At 53.8% G+C, this 20,751-nt stretch overlaps 1 protein-coding gene across 6 annotated transcripts in view; it reads right to left on the bottom strand.

The window, feature by feature from the left end:
* Window positions 1–20,751, bottom strand: part of GARNL3 (GTPase activating Rap/RanGAP domain like 3) — a 117,215-nt gene that overhangs the window by 74,295 nt on the left and 22,169 nt on the right. For 4 of the 6 annotated variants that reach the window (XM_028514249.2, XM_036022244.1, XM_028514246.2 and 1 more), the window contains exon 3: window positions 9,927–9,996. In XM_028514249.2, coding sequence (XP_028370050.2) covers window positions 9,927–9,996 — 70 coding nt within the window. Of the gene's footprint in view, window positions 1–9,926; window positions 9,997–10,973; window positions 11,104–11,291; window positions 11,327–20,751 lie in introns of those variants that run through there. The other 2 variants (XM_036022246.1, XM_028514248.2) reach the window with 2 other exon arrangements.

Genomic DNA, 20,751 nt, shown 5'->3' with positions numbered 1-20,751 from the left:
AAAAAGAATTCATCAGACATCAGGGTTTTTTTTTTTTTTTTTTTTTTTTTTAGCAAAACTGATGGTCTAGCAGCTAATCTGTAGCCATGCGGCGGGGAATGCAGTGCCCCTGGGGAGACAACCAGGAGAGAACCACGAGCCCTGCCCACTGGAAAAGGTGAGAAATGCCCGCCAGCAATGACAGTGTGACTGGGACAGGTGCCACAGAGAAACAGAGAGAGTTGCGCAGAGAGCGCGAACGAAAACTTTCCCGCCGGAGAATCAGAGAAGGCTGCTTGGAAAACCGAGGCCTGGCGGAGGCGCGCTTCAGGGCGGTGTTCTGGAAGGAGGGGGAGGCGCAGAGACGCCCAGAGGCCGGTCCCAGTGGGCAAAGCCCGGTTCGGCTGGACCGTGCGCGCGAAGGCTCCAGAGGGAGGTGAGAGCGAGCCTGGGAGAGCTTCGGCGTCGGGCTCAGAGCGCCTGCTTTCCGTTCCGCAAGCGCAGGAGGGACGCCGAGGGTGTTCTGTTGTTGCTGTCGTCACTTGCTGGTGCCGGAGCACAAAGGCGGTGCTGCAGAGCGGTGCGGTGGGGACTTTTTTACAGCGCTACGGAAATCGGGGAGCTCGGGGAGAGAGGGGGTGACAGGCATGTCACACGAAAAAGGGTGGACACAGAAACAGTCCTGTCCCTGTGAAACACGCACTCCCTTCCGCCCACTCGGCTACACCGCATTGTCACCTGAAGTTCAGACAGACTCTGGGATTGATCACTATGGTCATGAAGCTGGACGGACGCTGGGCCGCAGCACAGGGCTCTGACGTCACCGAACCCCACTGTGGGCGGGGCGGGGAACGAGCTCCAGAACTTGGCCGAGTCAATGAATCGCTCTGAACCTCAGCTCCCTCAGCGGTGAAATGGGGGTAATGACGGGCTCTACACCTCATCGGGTGGCTGTGAAATCGACATCGGGACATGCGCAGTCCATGCGCATGCATCCCATTTCCGTGTATGTGGGGAGGGGGTGCGGGGGTGCCCCCATCACTGCCTGGCATCGCCCGTGCATGTCCTGGTGGATGAAGAGCAACTTGGCCATGAAGTCTGTTTCACACCGTGTCACTGGTAGGATCTGGTGAGCGACTGGACGTGGGCTATGGCCTGGTTCTGCAATTAGCTGCTGAAAGGAAGGTGCTGAGAGCATGCTGGTGCTGGATGTCACAGCGGTGGCTGCTTCCCGGGCCTCTGCCTGGGGAGTGCGGGAGACCTGTCTGCTATTCGTATCACAGTGTGTGTTTGGCAGGTGCATTTGGTCTGGCTTTGTGCCCCAGCTATACCATTAACACAGAGCTCAGTGTTCAAGATGGTCACCCAATGGCTGCTCAGGAGGTGCTGCTTCTGCCCAAGAGTTGCAGGTCCCAGGAAAACAGGTCATAACATTGCACTCCATCAGAAAGATGGGGGTGTGTGTGACAAGGGTGGAAACCGTCCTGTAGACTAGACTCGCCATTGACAGGGGACAGAGGATGCACTGTCAAGGGCTGGACACAGAAGTGCCATTTTTGTTTTTGCTCTATGTTATTTAAAAAATATATTTAAAGCAGCTTACTGAACTATATCTTACTTAAAGGACAAAATTAGACAGTGAGCAAGCTCAGAACAAGGGAAAACTAGGTGTGGGTAAACACACTGAAAGCATAAGCACAACCTTAAGGGGCACGCTATTAAGCCCTGCAAGGCAAGCCAGAACGAGGGTTCTGAGCTTCCTGGAGGCCAAGGCGAAGAGGGAAACCCGTCATCTGCAGGATTCCTGTGCCTGTCAGGGTGACAAGAGAGCGGCCTCGCAGCAGCACGGCACTTTCCGGTCCTGGTACTCAGAGGTCCTTTTTTTTTTTTAGATTTTTAAAAAGATTTTATTTATTTATTTTTAGAGAGGGAAGGGAGGGAGAAAGAGAGAGAGAGAGAGAGCGAAACATCAATGTGCAGTTGCTGGGGGCTGTGGCCTGCAACCCAGGCATGTGCCCTGACTGGGAATCCAACCTGTGACACCTTGGTTCACAGCCCACGCTCAATCCACTAGCTACGCCAGCCAGGACTGAGAGGTCCTCTTAAAAGACACACTTGTGGTGGCCTGAGACGAACCCTCATGAGCACCCGACAGGACACGGGCCACGCAGCAGCTCCACCTGGCTCTCTGCCACCCTGTCTGTCAGCAAGAGGTGCAGGCAGAACACCCAGGCACAGACCTGCAGCAGCGAACGAACCTGAGAGGGCCAAGAACGGCGGGCCCAGTGATCGTGGCCACTGAAGGTTGGGACTAATCCGGGTTTTCAACTTAAACCCTGCACGACACGGACAGCTCTTTGGATAATTCCTTATAAACGTTCTTGAAACCACACGTTCCCTAAGGTTTGGAGAGGAGAACGTTTGAAATGATACATTTGAGCTAAAACCTAGCCCAGGGCTCCGCTCTGCCGCTACACGCACGGGCAGAGGTGTCTGCTGGGACCATCGACCTGGTTTCCCTAGAAAACTGCCTGCAGGCGTACGGGCTGGAAGCAGCAGGTTCCGAGACAGAGCGGTCAGGCCCGGGGGCTCTCGGGGTCAGACAGACCCGGGTTCTGGTGGCACCTCTACACCCACTAGCGGCGGGACCTCCCCAAGATCATCAGTTAAATGGGGCTCCCCTCAATACCCACCCATGTCTTCAGAGCACCCCCAGTGTGCGGCATCATCAGATACCACCTCCCACCGGTGGTCGTTTGTGAGGGTTAAGTAGGTAAATGCATCTAAAAGTTCATCTCCATAACCGGCACCCACGAAGCTTTCCATACATGTTGAAACTAACAATAGCAATAACAAAATCATAATCATGGTGAAAGATTTCTGCTTCCCTTCTAATGCATAAATAGTGGCATGGTTAAGGTCTCCCAGCTCTACCTCAGCAGAAGTGGTTGCAATAATTTTAGCCTGGAAAGGGCTCCAAGTCAGCATTCCCATCACCCTCAAAGGCATCAAAGGCAGCCAAGCGCGGCCCCCGCAGTTTGAAACCAGGTCCGCTTAGTGGCGAGGGCTCTGAGACGAATGTTGTGGTCCCCACACGCGCCAGCCGGCTCCAGAGGACGGAGACCCAAGCCAGCTCCATATTGAGGACATCTGTCAACATTCAGAGTCTGGCTGCAGAATGTTCAAGTCTTGATGTTCTGGCGTTCCTGAGGGAGATAGGCTGGGACCTTCTCTGACCTCTCGATTTGGCAGAACCACAGAGAATATAATTTCTCCCATGACATGCCTATGAAAACCAAAACAGCCTCCTCCACCCTAACAGAGGACAGAATGGCGCCGGATGAGGGATGCTGGATGGGCGGCCGAGTCACCCGGAGCCAAGGGCCGTCTTTCTCACGCAGGCAGCCCCCCCACCCCCACCCCGCCGGCGCAATGCAGACGTGGGCCTGTGCAGAAACGCAGAAGATGTCGATCAGGCCTCGGGAGGCCCCAGACAGTCGGAACCGCAAACGTTAAGCTGTGTGGAGGCCAAGCAAGTCCACAGTAAACTCTTCTCTTGATGACAATGAAACAGCCCAGACCGCTACCCTCCGAGGCTACCCTGAGTCCACCAGCACCGAGCCACGCTCTCCTCCGAGACGAGCATTTCCCTGTGTCTTTCCGACGCAGCGGGGAGCAGGGAGCTCGCCCAAGGCGGCCTTCAGTCATTCGGGTGCATGCTGAAAAAGGGATGGACCACACGGCACCCCACTGGACCCTGACCCGAGACGACCTGCAGGCTGGGACCTCCCGGGAAGTGTCAGGCCGCGGGCAGGAGAGGGCTCTCCACTGCGCCCACTCTGCTTGCCATTCGTCCCACGTCGGTGTTTTGCCCACTGCGTCAAAGGCCGAGGGAAGGTCAAGGAGAGCTACAAACAAACTTATGCTCTTGCTGACGGATTTCAACACGGAGTGATGAAGGGTGGTCGATGGGGCAGCAGCTGCGCCTGGCTTGGAGCGCTGCCTCGAGAGACCACCGCAACTCATCAAGGAGAAGAATGGTGCGCGTGGGTGGGGGTGGAGGGGGTGGGAAGCACTGCAAGCCAATGAGTCTCGCTGTATTTTAGGGAGGGGGAGTCAAAGAGGCTCGTTTTTCCTTTCCTTTATATATTGTTGTTGGGTTAGGCTACTCTCCAGTTTCAACCAAGTTGAGCCACTCACTCCTTCAGCCAATACTAAGTTACTCATGCTAAGCACTGTGCTTGGTGCCAGGAACACAGTGGCGAGGAAACAAGCATGATCCCCATCTTTAGGGGGGGTCACAATCTACATCCTTGTTTATGGGGTGGAAAAAGTGCCAGGGAATACAGTCCACCAGCAGAGGAAGAAATTTTCACGGGCGCTTTTAAATCATCTGCATGAGTGGGGGGAAGGGACACCCTCTGGGGGTTCCCGCCCAGCTCACGCTCCTTGAAACTGACTTTCGCCTCCATCCTCTTCAGAGAGAACCCGCCCCATCCACAGACTTCGCTGAGGACACGGGAGGCCATATGTACATCACATGACCCCACGACCTGAACCCATATCAGGGGTTGGTACCTGAACCAGAGCAGCCATGCCGTACCGTTCCACTTGGACTTTGAACTTAGGACCCTGGGAGGAACAGACTACAATGGGCAACAGAGCTGTAGGACCATGAGGGCTGGGGAGCTGGAAACCGACTTAGTAATAAAGAACATTCGATGAGAACGTAGTACGTGGCTGAGCCCAGAACGCAGCAATGAACAAACAGACACCTCTAGTACACGAGAGAGCAGTTACTGCACAAATAAATGAGATAAATACAGATCGAGATAAAGGCTTTAAAGAAAACCAACGGGATGCAGAGTTGGAGAGGGGGACGACTCTAGACAGGGTGCGCAGTGGGGGGCCTCTGAGGAGGGGGCGTCTGAACTGAGACCAGGCATCCGACGGGCTGGGGAGGCCTGGTCCAGGGGGAGGAAACACAGGTGCCGGGTTCCCGGGACCAAGAGGAACTCGGTGTGTTCCAGAGACCGAAACAAGGCCAGGTGTGGGAAGGCGCAAGTGGCCCGAGTGAAGGTGGGAGAGGGAGGTGGGACGGGGACCTTGTAGGTTCTCATGGGACCTGGAAAAGGGCCTGGACAGGCGGTGCCCTGGGCAGCCAAGGGAGGGTTTCAAGGAAGAAAAGATACCGCAGCACCAACATTATAAAACATCACTCTGGCTGAAGGGCGACCATACGGGTCAATGAGATGGAAGAGAAAGCCCAGAAGCTGACCCCTGCGAGGTGAGTGGGTTTCTGACGAGGGTGCCAGGACCCCTCAGTGGGCAAAGGACAGTCTTCTCTACAGGTGGTGCTGGGAAGGCTGGAGGGTCCCACGCAGAAGAACGAAGCTGCCCCTGACCCGATGCCACAGACGAAACCCATTCAGAATGGACCAAAGACATAAGCGTAAGCGCTGCAGCTTTAAAGCTCTTCTCTGAGAGGAAAACGTAGGGGGAAATCTTGATGACACCGGACTTGGCAATGACTTCTTGGGTGTAACGCCACAGGTACAGGCCCCAGAAGGAAACTACAGATGATGGGACTTCATGGGAGCTGGAAACCTTCGTGCATCGAAGGACACTATCAATAGAGGGAAAAGAGACAGCACACAGGAGAGCAGAAAATAGTCGCAAATCATCTGTCTGATGAGGGATTAATATCCAGAATACGTGAAGAATTCCTACAGCTCAACAACGAAGCAAACACCCAGTTAGAACTCAGTCCCAGGACTGGAATACCCCTCCTCCACGGAAGGCTCGCAGATGGCCAAGGAGCACAGCAAGGGTGCTCCGCATCACTGCTCAGCAGTGACAGGCAGGTCTAAACAACTCCGAGTACCACTTCACACCTATCAGCGTGGCTATTAGGGAGTGGGGGGAGGGGCGGAAACAGCAGTGGGGAGAGGGTGGAGCCCTGTGTCCTGCTGGCGGGAATGTAACATGCGCATCCCTCTCCTTACTCCCATACCCGAACAGCTGAGTGCGGGCACCTGAGCACCTGTGTACACACCGATGTTCACAGCAACATTACTCACAACAGCTGAAAAGGTGTAAAACCCCCAAGCCTCCATCGACAGACAAACCAAATCCGGCACGTACACACGGTGGAATGTTCTCCAGCCATCCAAAGCAACGGAACCCTGACACGTGCTATAACATGGGCGAATCTCGAAGATACTGTGCTAAGTGCAATAAACCAGACACAAAGGGACAAACATTATCTAATCCCACTTACATGAGGGACCTGGAACAGGCAAATTCACAGAGACAGAAAATAAACTAGAGGTTACAGTCCCTGGTTAAGGCCGGGAAAAGAATTTCATCTTTACTAGCACAGCTAGTTCACATGGACTGCGCTTCTGTGCATTAATCACCTCATTTAATCCTCTAACGACTCTCCACGGTAGATCACGTCACCACCCCCGTTTCCCAGATGAGGAAACTGAGGCCAAAAGAAATCCAAGATCACACCACTGGTAAATGATGAAACAAGAGTGATTTTGGAGCACAAGCCTGGAATCCAGTGAAGCAGCAGCCACGGGACTGAAAGTTTGAGGCGGTTGGTCCCTACAGCCCTTTGAGAGCAGAACAACTAACTTCCTCCTGTCCCTCGGTGCCTGGCACAGTGCCCCACGCTCGGTGGCAGGCCATCAGCACACAGTCACTGAATGGGGCCCGGAGACCTGTCCCGTGAGGCTGCAGAGAGCTGAGCGTCCACGCTCGCACCCAATTTACCCCCGAGGTAAACCGCAGCCCCGCCGGCGGCCCGCATCACTGACTTGAGTGGCCAAGCTCAGCTCTTCACAAGGACTTCCTCCTCCCTTGTTCAAGGTCAGGGGAAGTGTATGCTAACATTTCAGTTGTACAGAGCCCTGGGTGCCCCCTACAGCGTTTGAGTTCCAGGATGCCCAGGACTGACTGGGTCCCCAAGAATATTCATCAAGCCAGGAACAAGACATGTAAATTCACCGTCTTATAAGCACAAGAACACCTAACACGGGTTTTGATTTAGCAGTCTCTGCGGTTCGTAGGTGAGAGATCCCTCTCCTTCCTTAAAACCTTGAATAGCACAAATGGGACTCGGCTTTAATGCCACTTTTCTCAACCACCCCAAACGCCACTGCGTGCCGTTTCTCACACGGGAACACTGGAAACAACCTAATTTTACAAAAGGAGGGAAACGGAGACACAGAGAATGGTTTGTCACCACGTCGGGCTGTCGCGTGCCAATGAGAATGACAGCGCCGAACGAAAACAAACGGCGAGAAGAAGGCACTTACAAAACAGAGCTGACGAGGAGAGAGGGGTGCGACGTGAAATGGATAATTTGATGACAACCCTGTAGCAAAGGCATCTGTGGCTACACAGATGGGCGGTGCGGAAAGGAGACGAAAACACGCATGCGAGGTGGTGAAATGATACACGGAATGTAGACATGTGTTGAAAATTTCCTTTGCAGTGCTTTCAAAGGTCGATCGCTCGCACACACTCACACATTTTCTCACACACACACACACACACACACACGCTCACGACCCCAGAGTAAACCCCTGAGCAAGTGGCGGCCGGGAGGACGTCCAGGGCAGCACAAGACTAGTCTGGGGTTCTACGAAGGCGGGCTCTCTGGGGTGGCCCTGGTAACGGCAGCCACAGCGTCACCTGGGAACTCGGTAGAAACGCACATTCTGTGTGAGCCCCAGACCTCCCGCCTCGGAAACCCTGGGGAGGGGTCCAGCCATCTGCTTTGGTAAACTCTCCGGGTGCTCCTGAGGCGTGTTTCCAGTCGGAGGCCGCTGCTCTCGAGAACCCCCCCCCCGCCCCACAGCCTGCCACTCCGTGACTCCTACACGCCTATGAAGGGTCTGCCTGTCATCGTGTGCCGTCTCGCCCCACGCCACTCTCACTGTGCACTGGAACCACACACGACCTGTCAGATCAGGTTCAAAGTCTCACCCGAGAGCCGGGTTCGACTTTTGCTGCTGAATTTCATCTTCACTAGCACAGCTAGTTCACATGGACTGTGCTTCTGCGCAGTCATTACCTCACTTAATCCTCTAACAATGCTACATGGTAGCAATGCTACACGCCAACACGCCCGTTTCCCAGATGAGAACACCGAGGCCAAAAGAAGTCCAAGATCACACCGCCGGTAAATGATGAAACGAGAGTGCTTTTGGAGTGCAAGGTCTTAAGCACCCCCGAGGTCCAGAGAGGTTCACAGACACAGTAAGGGAGGAGCTGGTACGGGAACCCAGGCCCTTCGGATTCCAGAGCCCCCTGCTTTCCGACCACTAGGCCCTGCCGCCTTACGCTCTCTGCCCGGCGGAGACATTCGCCCGCTGCCCTTGGAACACACCACTGCCAGAAGTTATGATGCTGGCAAATGTCTTCTGTCTCATCTTCCTCGCCACCAACCCACATCCTCCGGGCTCCTTGAGGCCTTCCGGGTCGCGTCCCCAAGACCCCTGGCTGGAAGGGGCCGCTGTCTCCCGTTCCTCAACCCTCCTTGCCCAGTTGTATACCTCTCACAATACAGGGGCCGGCGCAAATAACGCCCCCTTTCCAAGACAAAATCATAAGCATGTCATTCTGTAACATAACGGTAGCATCACACTCAAGCACACCATATGGCATTTTAAATGAACTGTTCAAATTAAAACTATACATTATTACACCCACATCACTACCCTACCCACCACACTCGGGCAGGTGGTCCCTCTGCGGACCCCCGTGTTGGCCAGCTCCCCCTCCCACACCCCCCGCATCACAGTTCTGCACATGTGCCTTCCAGGGCGGGGGGCGGCGGCGGTCTCAGTGGGCCTGGTGTCTGATACGGGACTGGCACTGGCTGAGTCCATCAGTGTCTTCTATGTGACCACACTCATTCCTTAGATAGTTTACGTATCTGATCAGCCCAGCTGGAGGACAGTGAGCACCTTCAGAACAAGGACCAAATCTTCTACTTATTTTATATTTTCAGGAATATTCACCCCTGGGGCAGACATACAATCAAGCCTATAGTGCATGCTTGAATTCCAGTAGCATGCCACGGGGGTTCAATGCTGGCGCCCCTTTTCCTGCCACCGAAGCCCTGGAGGAATAAATGCAGCTGATGTGAGTGAGGATGACGGGGTGCCATGCGCATGGGTCTGATCGACACTTTTTTTTGGTAAGTAGAAATAGTCAATTTAATGTTTTTAATAACATTAAATAATAATAAAGAGAATTTTATGAGCACATGTCCCTGAAAATGTGTTCAAATATCCATGCAGTTGGGGAGAAAAAAAAATCACAATTCTGTCTTTAAAAAGAATCGAGGCTAACATATGCCTTCATTATGTCTCTTGCAGAAAGAAAGCATACTGTCTTTAAAAATCATACCTCGAACCCCAGCGTCTCTCAGTAAGAAAAACGTGGGCGTTTGCATTCCACATACTGATCATCTATTACAGTCATGTATCTAGTCCAACAAATATACTTTTAATGAGAAAATGAAGAAAATTCATAATATCCTAACTCTTATCATGTATCCAGAGAGCAAAGGTACAAAAAAAAAATCAGAATATGTATGTCAGTACCATTCAAACCTCAAAAGCTAGATTTATAAACTTTTAGGAACAAGATAATATGAAAACCAAAGGCTTTCCTAATTCATAAATCACTTAAAAATGATCTATGTCAGTAACAGATGAAAATACCGAGCCACGGCAGGTTCTTAACCACCTGAAAGGCAGAGGCCGAAAGTACGTGAGGATGAGAACAAGCGAAGGGGGTCGGACTGCTACATAGTCTCCTGACTGTCAGTCGTCTGCCCGCAGCCGGTCCCTCCACGCCCTCGCCCGCTCCGGCAGTCAGCACCCGGCAGCCACCACCACCACCACCGAGCCACAGTGTCCACTTACCAGCTCCACAGATCCATAATGCTTCCTACTGAAATCCCCTCGTCTACAGCCTAGGTCTTCCGAGACAGAGCTGGAACAAAAATGCTTCATCAGTATTATACATAGCGATCTGGCCACAAACCTTCTGCAAAAATCCACTACCGTTTGCAAAAAGGGCTGCCGTGGAGGGAGCTGGCCGGCCAGCCCCCGGCTCCTCACTGCAGGGGAGCCTCCCGGCCACCACGGGCGCCGGCCTCAGCAGCCATTGCATGGCCGGCTCTCGGGAGCCCTCAGGGAAAAGAAAAACCCCCGAGTCATGCCTGGAAGTCTCGGCAGTGGCGGAATTAAATATTTAGTCATTTGGAATCGATTGAAGTTTCCAAGGCTACTGGTGGGTTATAATTTCATTTCTGTCTGAGCAAAGGGGAGAGGAGCCCGGCAGCACCCTTGAGGCAGGGGATAAAGCTTGCAGTGCTCTCCCGTTTAAGACAGCCTGTTTGTCCTGAATGTTCCACCTAAAAATACCACCGTTATCTGATGCTATACAGGAGAAATAAAACTTTATATACAGGAGGAAAAAAACATCTTCAAAATCCAGCAAGGCCCCACCCCCCCTCTAGTTTATGACAACAGGAAAAAGATCAGGGCTCACAAATAAAAAAAAATCTGAATATCCAATTTCCAAGGATATTTAGCTTTTGACATAGCAGTGGCTAATACTTCCCCACCCCCTTCCCCCTCAGAAATGACTTAAATCAGGTAAGAGCAATCACATGCATTATTGAAGCAGAGCAATTAAAACCCGGGCAAAATTGCCCCTGCATTTGCATCTCGAATGCATAGTTCCGCACTCAAAAGACATGTATCTTATCGACTAGCTAGGACCCCAAACAGTACCCAGGAAACCGCCACAGACCCGCGAATACAAGCAGTTTTAATAAGTTTCGTTCTAATACGTCATGCAAATAACTCTCATAAAACACGGATGCTAAAATGACACAGGAATCCCGTGTGTAAGCTAGCCAAAACATCTGGGGTCTGGCATGCAAAGAAAGGTGCAGTCAGTACCTTTTCATCCTTCCTTAAAAAGGCAGGCTACATGTTCTACCTTACAGCCCTCTTGGCACGTTTCGGGAAGAGACCGAGCCTGAGGCTTTGCAGCCACAGAACTGCCTCGCTGCCAGAGCCCTATCTGATAGGCTCCGAGAAAGACAGCGTGAGAGAAATGAGATTAGAGAGCCTAATGGCATTCTGCTCCCACCATTGCACAGGGATGGCTGAATTAATTTGATGTGAGAAATTTAACCTTTTGTCGTTCTCACTTCCTTGGCTGAAAATGGGCAACAAATTAATGAAGGCGGCTCTCGAGGGCGTCCTAGGTATTACCTTCCTGCTCCCAGTGACATGATTTTCTACCAAAAAAAAAACAAAACCAAAAACCAAACCTCCGAAAGAGATGCAAAAACTCCCCTCCCATGGTCTATTCTGGTCCATGTTAAACGTGTCCTCTGTGCCCAGCTTCTCGGCTCGTTTTGAAAACCCTGCCCGAGAATGTTGCCACAGCCCTCCACAGCAGGTGCAAGGTCCCTCCCGGCCACCCTCAGCTGCGGGGAGAGTGGGCTCCGGAGGGGGGAGCGTCCGTGCACTTGGACAGAGCTCCACGGGGCACAGAGCACGCAGCTCAGCGGCTGCTGACTGAAAGCTCTACGTGCCCGGAGCTCAGCGACCGCCTCGGTTTTCAGCGGGTCCACTATGCAGTCAATGCCAGCAGCAGCTTCTAACAGGAAGGGCCAGCGACGTGAACAGAGCAGGATGCTGAGCTCCGGGCCCCACCCTGTGTGCCCTCAGGACCACTTGGGGAGGGGGTCCAGTTCTAGACGCAGCACCAGCTCCCGAGCTTTGCCCACAGCCAGAGACACACACAGCAGGGGTGCAACTCTGCATCTCGGAGCGGCCTCAGAGAGGGAAAACAACGTCCCAGGAAGAATCCGGGACAGATATGAACAGAACCTCTGCTCTCGGCGCCCTCTTCTCCCGGTCACTGCCCGTCATCTGGCACATTGCTGACGGCAGGAGACAGGCAGGACCACAGGGGCTGTGCTTCCAGGGCTGCCGGAAGCACTCGGAGCAGCGTGTTTAAGAACCCTCCCCACTCTCCTTCTCCCTCCCTAGGCCCTCTGGCCCCTCAGCTTCCGGCGCAAAGGGGTGATGAGAGGGGGTCCCCTAGAGCTCCGAGAGGAGCTTTGTTCTCCTCCAGGTCTCCAGAGTCTGGCCCCCTGCCTGGCACAGAGTGGACGTGCAGTGAGCGTCGGTTGCATTAATGAAGATATTGGCACATACTTGGATCTTACTAGCCACCACGTGTTAGCGCCCTCGTGAGCACCAAGGCAGGCTACCTGCTGGCTTTCTTGCTGACAGGTCCCTGGTTGTTATTCCCTCAGTCCAGACAGTCCTGGCCCCAGAGGCAGACGCTGCCAGGTGCACGCCACACCTGTTCTCCTTTCCTCTCGGCCTTGTGGTTGGACGGCGTTTCCCGGCCCCTCTTGCAGTAAGCGTGGCCTTACAATGGCGAGCTGGCCAAGGGAACATGGGCGGAAGCGATGCCGGGAGCATCCCTTGGGGGTCACTTCCTCTGCTTCCCCAGGGCCAGCAGGTGCGGAGGACTATAAGGACCCACGGAAATGCAGAGCTTGGACATGGAAAAGCCTGGGTGTCTGAACGACCGAGTGGAAGCTCACACTCCCCGAGCATCTGTTCTGGGACCTGGTGTGAGCGAGGGACGAATGCTGAGTTAAGCGCATAGAACTTGGGTTTGCCTGTGAAAGCTGCTGTGTGCCCTGAGCTAACGCGGAGGTCGGTACCCGGCAGTGGGGTGTTACCATAACAACGACCTATAACACATGGTATGGGCTTAGTGGGCAGGCAGCAGCCAACGCGGAAACTGGCGGCTGGAAGAGGGAGATCCACGTTATAAAGTAAGAAAACACGTGGTAAACTCACTCCTGCAGTGACGCAGAAGACGGGCCTGAGCCTCCAGGCCTGCCCCTCTAGGAAAGGGCCAGGGCAGGTCAGAGGGGCGCTGGGCACTGGCTCCGCCCCGCTGACCGAGGCGAGGGTTCCTGACAAGGGAGAGACGAGCCTGGGCCAGAGCTGGATGGGCGTCGAGCAAAGACAGCGGAGAATGGAGAGAGCCCAGAGACAAAGGGCCTCGTGGGCTTGAGAAATCACTCTGTGTCTGGGCCCCAAACAGTAAGCGTCTGGCCAAGGAAATGTGGGCAGAAGTGATGGGCACCTCCTCCAGACCCAGCCCATCCGATTTCCCATGAATCTTTGCTCAGCTTGCTAGCTGAACGGGGAGGGCTGGGAGGAGCCAAGGATGAGCCTTGGGCTCCAAGTGACCCCATGGAAGATCCCAACTAGAACTACCCCATTGGGCTATGATATGAATGAGAAATGACTTTTTTTTAGATTTTATTTATTTTTAGAGAGAGGAGAAGGAAGAGAGAAAGAGAGGAAGAGAGAGGGAGAGAAACATCAATGTGTGGTTTCCTCTCCTGTGCCCCCTACTGGGGACCTGGACCGCAGCCCAGGCACGTGCCCTGACTGGGAATCAAACCGGCGACCCTTCAGTTCCCAGGCTGGCGCTCAATCCCCTGAGCCACACCAGCCAGGAGGATGATTACTGACGTTTAATTGAGTTTTTAAAAAGATGACTTCTTTGCCCCCCTGCAGGAGAAAGGGAGACCCGGGGCCCAGCCGCAGGCCTCCGGGGGTAGGGCCGGGGGCAGCACCACAGCTCATCCGGCCTCTCCTCCCTAAAGTGTTGACTGAGCAGTCGTCTGGCCTCACCAGGAAAGTCCCCGGGACGGAGAGGACTTTCACCAGAACAAGGCACGTCCAAACCACACCAGAGAGTTCAAGTTCCTCACATGCAATGTGATCCAGGTTCTAAATATAAACGCCTCTGTTCCAGCAAATGAATGCATGAGGCTGCTGGGTCACGCTCCACAAGCATGGACGGAGCTGAGGACCTTCGGGTGACATCTCTAAACAGGGCCCAGGGTGAAAGCAAAGACTTCCAGCTCCAAGCAGAGGCTGGAAAACAACCATTACGTAAGTCGGTTCCTGGAAAGCAGGACAACCCCCTTCAAAGAGGGAAAGCCATGGAGACTGAATGGGGAGAAAGCAGGAAGCTGAACTCAATACCGGTCCTTCGTCAGCTCTCCCAGAGATGAGCCCTATGGCTAAGGACTGGCCAGGCCCCGCCAATCCAGGCCGCGGCCACGTCCGGTCCTGCCGGGAGAGGTAAAGCCGACAGCAAGAATGGGGCTCTTCCTGGGTCGGCGGAGACGCTGAGAAACATCGGGCAGCCCCCTTGCTAAGCACGCAGTAGTGACGGACAGACGGAAGGGACCCCCTCTGTGAGGGACAGAGAAGGTAAAGCATGTGCCAGACCGCCAACTTAGGCTTAGAGGGAGCCCGGAACCTTCTAGTGGCAGGTTCTAGAGTAGCTGGTTGCGTAACGGAGACCCGCCGTCTTTCCTTCTGGAGGTGACACAGAGGAGCAGAGGTGTCAATGATACCAGAGATGCCAGTGGTTTCTAATGGTGCAATGGAAGGTTCTCTGACCGCTTTTGGGGAGATTTAGGACAACAGATTTGAGAGGCTGGGAAGTAAGTGGGAAGCTTCCCAGAGGGGAAGGGTCTCGGGCACTCGGAGCCCCTGTCTCCTGCTCCAGACCCCCACCCCGGTGGCCCTGGGGGGCTCCCTGGGGCTGTGGGGCCACACTTCTCGTACCAGGATCTGGGGCTCACCGCCCCGGACGAGCTCCGCGGCCGCGGCACGGTCAGACGGGCCCGCCTTTGGGTTCCGGGCACACTGGCGCTGTGAGCCCGGGCAGGTCACTTCCCCTCGCTGAGCCCGTGTCCTCCTCTGTCACGTGGGCGGAAAGGGGCACGCGTCTCCGTGGGAGGACAGAAAGGTATCTCGAGTGCTGAGGGCAGCACCTGCCACACAGTAGCCGCCAGACAAGGGGTGGGGACTCTGCTGGGGCCCCTGCCTCTCCTGTCACCCCCATGCCCCGTGCGTCGTGCAGAGGGCCTGCCTTGGACCGGGCCGCCCAACAGGTATTTGCTGAGTGAGTGAAGTCTCGCACAACTGACACCTCTGCTCGCTTCTGCTCTGCCTGAACACAGACGGGCTCCTGCCTGCTACCCCCTGCCCCTCCCGCCACCCCTGCCCCCCTTAGATATTCCGACAAGCCTCAGGGACATCTGATGTGACTTTCGCCGTTACTCGGTCATCTTTCTCTTTCTAAGCCTCCTTTCTCAGGCACGCTGGCACGTGGTCCTCCCGCTGTATTTGCGTGTCCACCAGGTTTCTGACCACGGCATGTGTCCCAGGAGCTCGCCTGGTTTGCTACCGTTCAGGAAGTCTGGCAGTGACTCCCTGCAAGGCTCCTTTCAATCGCGGTCCCTACCAGTGCCTTTGCAATCCTCTCTCTCGGTAAAGACGCAGCAACCACAGGGCACGCTGGCGAGGGCGTGGGTGGGAACGTGAGACGGTCAGCGAAGCCTCTTTGGAAGACACTGGGCAGTTTCTTATAAACTTGAACATCACCTCGTGACCCAGGAAGGGTGCTCTCAGGCACGTGTCCCAGGGAAATGCAGACGTGTAGTCACAAAAACCTGACACACATGTTCACAGCAGCATTATTCATAGTGTCCCCCAGCTGGAAAAGGCCTAGGTGTCCTTTAAAGGGAGAGCAGTTAAACTGTGGTGCAGCCACACCGCAGAACGTAACTCGGCAATTTCAAGGAACTAACTACTGATACACGCAACAACTCGGGTCAATCTCCAGGGAATGACACTGAGTGGAAAAGGCCAACCCTAAAAGCTTACGTCCCGTATGACCCTGTTTGTACCACCTTCCTGAAATGACCGCATTATCGAGGGAACAGGGAGGTGGGGGAGGGGAGGGGGGGACTGGGTCTTGTCTGAGGTGGTGGACGAATGACCTTACAAGTGTGACCACGTGGGGCATAAAAGGGGATGTCTCACACGGAGGGGCTGTGTCGATGACGTTGCCATTGGAGGAAACTGGGCAGAAGGGACAGGGGGTCTCTCTGTCCCATTTCTTACAGCTACATATGAATCCATGGTTCTCTCAAAATGAAAGGTTTCGTTTAACACACTGTCTCTGAGCCAAAGCCCTCTCACTCACCCAGTAAGCAGCTACTGGGCACCCGTGGGTAGCAGGTGCTCAGCCTGAGGAGCGTGGTCCCTGCTGCGAGCACGCGCAGTGTGGTAGGAAAGGTAGAGCGCACAGGATGCCCCGGGGGGGGGAAAAACTGTGCAGGCAAAGCACACCTGCGTGGAGCAACCTGGTAAATGGTCAGCCGGCCTCTTTTCGCCCCCTTCATAAGTGGTGCCTGCGGCCTTCGGGGCGGGGCCCAGGGCAGACGCCTGGGAGCTTTGTCACGCTCTCTCGGCTCTCTCTCTCTCTCTCTCTGTCTGTCTCTCTCTGTCTCTCTGTCTCTCTCTCTCTCAGCTCAAGGCCCCGCCGTCCAGAAACCTGGGAACCCTGATCCACAAACTCACTCCTGCAAAGCGTAGCGTCTGGGCATCTGCTCCCCCCTGCACCCTCTTCAGTGACCTTGGCTTCTCCCCTCCTGTAAGGTCAAGACCGGAGGGGTTTCCAGCCCTATGTATGATTTGGTAGGGGAAGCGCTGCCCACGGGAGCCTTATACATGCATGGCCACAAAGGGTTAAGCAGAAATTGTTTTAGGGAAAAAATCAGCAGACGACATATGCTGGTGCCTGCCTCCCACCACCTGTGAGTTCTGCTTCTTGGGGGAATCCTTCCGGAGCCTCTGTCCCGAGGTTCCCCACGTTTCCCCGCTGAGGTTCCTTCACACGCTCTGCCTCCAGCTGCACCTGGACCCTGAAGGAAGCGTGTGACCCAGAGGGGGTGCTTCTGAGCCGTCCCCCTGGCAGCGAGAATCCTAGACAACGTCAAGGCCACTCTGGCCCTTGCTGCTGAGTGTGGGCCTAGACCCTGAGCTCCCCACCCGAGACCTACTGAAACAGAATCAGCATTTTAACAAAATTCCTCCCAAGGATGCACATGCACATGGGACTCTAGACCTTGGTTCTGATCCCAGCTATTATTGGGGTCATCTGGATTTCTCCTCTATTTGTTTTATTATGAAACATTTCAAGGCGGAAAAAGGAACATAATGCACATTTTCAACAGAGTTGAAACTCCTGTGTACCTCTCTCCCCCCCTGAAACTACCAAATAATTTAGTTTATACTTCCTGCTTACATTTCTATATTTGTACTGACTGTATGCTTATCCAAAACAATATACATACCTTAGATGGTATAGCTCAGTGGATTGAGTGCAGGCCTGCAAACCAAAAGGTTGCTGGTTCGATTCCCAGTCAGGGCACATGCCTGGGTTGCAGGCCAGGTCCCCAGTGGGGGGCTCATGAGAGGCAACCACAGATTGATGTTTCTCTCCTCTTTCTCCCACCCTCCCCTTCTGTCTAAAAATAAATAAATCAAATCTTAAAGAAAAATAAACGGCATTATTTGGGATGCTGTAAAATTTTACACAACAGAACACCATACCGTGTGCACACCTGCCTGTGACCAGCTTCTCCGGCTAAACAGTTTGTTTCTTTTTTTTTTTAAGATTTTATTTATTTATTTTTAGGAGGGAGAAAGAGAGAGAGAAACATCACTGTGTGGTTGCTGGGAGTCATGGCCTGCAACCCAGGCATGTACCCAGACTGGGAATCGAACCTGTGACACTTTGGTTCGCAGCCCACGCTCAATCCACTGAGCTACGCCAGCCAGGGCTAACAGTTTGTTTCTGAGGTTGGCGTGTGTCAATACCTGCAGCCCTACTGCGCTCCCTTACACGGCTGCACCCCGCTGTATCCACACCCAAGTGGTCCTCCCTCCCCCTGTTGCTGAGCATCTCGGTTGTTTCCAATTCTCAAACAGTGCTGAAATGAACCCCGAACCCAGGGGCAGTCACTTCCCTAGATCCACGCCTGGGAGGGTGACTGCTGGATCGTGAAGTGCGCGTCTGTATTTTTCTACATGTTGCCGAACGTGCTTTCCAAAGCGAGTACAGCAGGTCCTGGGCTAACGTCGTTTTGTTACGACGCTGATGAGGTGCTGGAGGAACTCCACTCTTGCTTATATCAGTCAGCCTGCCGTAAACCTGGTTTTGCTGTGTGAGCCTCACTGCGGCTCTAAGAACCTGTCGATGAGGCTAAGCGAGGACTCCCAGTGTACCAGCTTCCTCTCCCTTCAGCAGCGCTTGAGTGCTGTTTGCTCCACATCCTAGCCGACACTTGGGATTGTCAGAAATTGGTTTTTGTCCATCTGAAGGATATAAAATGGTGTCTCGAGGAGTTGTGGTTGTAATTTGCATTCCTCTGATGCCTCAATAGCTTGAACCTCTTTTCCTGAGCTTGTCAGCCATCTGAGCTGCCATTTCTGTGACTTGCCTACCCCAAATCCTGTGCCCCTTTTTGTAGGTTGCCGGTCTTCTCTTAACTGATTTGCAGGAATAATTCATATATTCTGAATGTCAACACTTTTTCAGTTAACAAATTACAGATGTCTTTTTCCAGAGAGTGTTTTTCCTTTTTTAAGCTGTTTTCCTGATATCTTTTATCGTGTAGAAAATTTAAAATTCTAATGTAGATATTTTGGGTCTTTTCCTTGAATGCTCTTTGTTTTTCTGACTTAAAAAAATCCTTCGCCATCAGGATGGCATAAAGGTAGTCTCCTATCACTCCTTGCAAAAGTTTTAAAGTTTTCATCTAAATATATAAATGCCCAGTTTTCCCCCTGACCTCAATCAGAATCTTCAGGAGTGAGACCTAAAGCATTGTAGTGTTTCCTTTTAGTTTTTTGTTTGTTTGTTTTTGTCTTACAAGAGAGGGGAAGGGAGGGAGAAAGAAAGGGAGAGAAACATCGACGGGTTGCCTCTTGTACCCACCCTGACCAGGGACCAAGCCCGCAACCCAGGCGTGCACCCTGACCGAGGACCGAACCGGTGACCTTATTATGCCTTGTGGGACTCCGTCCAACCAACTGAGCCGCACTGGTCAGGGCGCACTCACAGTTTTAACGAAAACAAATTCTAAAAGTAATTCTAGGAAACGCCGGCAGGTCTGCTCCCTGCCCACTGGATGCCCGTGGGAGTGTCTCCTCGGCAAAGTTCCAGGATGCGTGTCATCTCTGTGTCCCTCGCTGGCTCATCCCTTCTCTTCTGTCCCCAGACTTGAGGTGCTCCCCAGGGCCTGCCCTCTGAAGGGTTCACTTGCTCACACAGCAGCAACATTACTGACACGCTCACGTGTACTTCTCGGTTAACCAGGCTTGGGCCCCTTTCCTAATTCTCCCAGAAGCACCAGCAGCTCAGTATGGTTTTTCCCGAAACTCATCCAATAACCTGGTCCCACTTCTGTTGGCACATGAGGATTTTCACAGGCTCCCAGCCATGGAATCACCTTTGCCTTCTCCCTGTCTTTCGAGATCCACAGTCAATCACGAAATAGCATCCGCGATCACCTCCCGCATGGCCCAGCCCAGTCCCTCGGTCGGACAGACCCTCACGGTTTCCCACTCAGACTCTGGCACAGCCCTGCCCGTCCTCCGCCCCGGCATCATAGGAGCAGAGGGCGGTGGAGACTTCCAGGTCAAGAAGCTTAAGGAACATCTGGTGCCCTGCCCGTCACCTGCAATTGTGTGTCCTCTCTCGGATACTTGAAAACCAGCCCTCCAGTCTCTACTTACACACCATCGGGGATGACAAACACATGACGTCCCAGAGCCCCCCGTTCTTCCGGGTAAACCGTGTTTTTCTATATTGAGTTGAAATCTCTCACACCTTCATTTCCACCAGCTGCTTCTACATTTTCACCCTTTCATTTTCTAACGCCTCCCTCATCGCTCCCACACCCCCGGCCCCCCGTCTCGTCTGGCCAGCCCTCCCCTGCCTCTCAGCGCTCCAGCCCCCTTTTCCTTCCGCTTGCTGAGCTGCTTCTCGTCTGAGGACCTAGAATGCTTCCCCCACACCCCTTCTTCCCAGACCCACCCCCCTCTCCCAGACTAGAAATGACAAGGACGGCATTGGATTGACCTCTGCCTCCCCCACTAGGCTGTAAGCCCTGCTGTGGTGTGTGCCTTATTGGTTTAACCCAATGCAAACTTCTTACCACCTAACGTGATGCTTGGCACAGGTACCTCTTGGGGGGTTTGTGAGGTGGCGGATGGGTGGATAGATGGGTGGACGAAAGGCAACCAGACTGTACAGAACAAGTTATGATCACTTCCACAGGACAGCTCTTCACACAAACATTTGAGGGAAGCCATCATGACCCCTAAGGGCTTTCTTCTTCACAGGGGTCGAGAGTGGCACGGGAGGGTGGGGTGAGCGACGCTGTGCCTGGAGGACGGGCAGGACAAACCCGCCCACCGGCTGCTGGGCAGCTTCCTCTGGGACCGGCCCGGAGAGGCGCCCCGGGCACTCTGCTGCCACAGCTGCGTGCTCGCGGAATCTGCCTTTGAGTGGGCATGAAGACCCTGTGAACGTCACCTCAGGTTAAGCTCCAAAAATTCATCTCAGAGGTTAATACAACGCCAGTAAAACCAGCAAACAAACGCTTGTGGGAACCACCTCGATAAACAAACGGTGACACCATTGCCCGGCCGTGAGCTCCTGATGAAGCTCACGTCTGCTGTGCCCAGTGACCGGCGCCTTTTAAAAAACACGTGATACAGCCCAGGCTGGCGTAGCTCAGTGGATTGAGCGCGGGCT

The sequence above is a fragment of the Phyllostomus discolor genome, chromosome 3 (assembly GCF_004126475.2).
Source record: "Phyllostomus discolor isolate MPI-MPIP mPhyDis1 chromosome 3, mPhyDis1.pri.v3, whole genome shotgun sequence".
NCBI lineage: Eukaryota > Metazoa > Chordata > Mammalia > Chiroptera > Phyllostomidae > Phyllostomus > Phyllostomus discolor.
The sequence above is the reverse complement of the archived record's forward strand: the minus strand, read 5'-3'. Positions and strand labels throughout refer to the sequence as shown.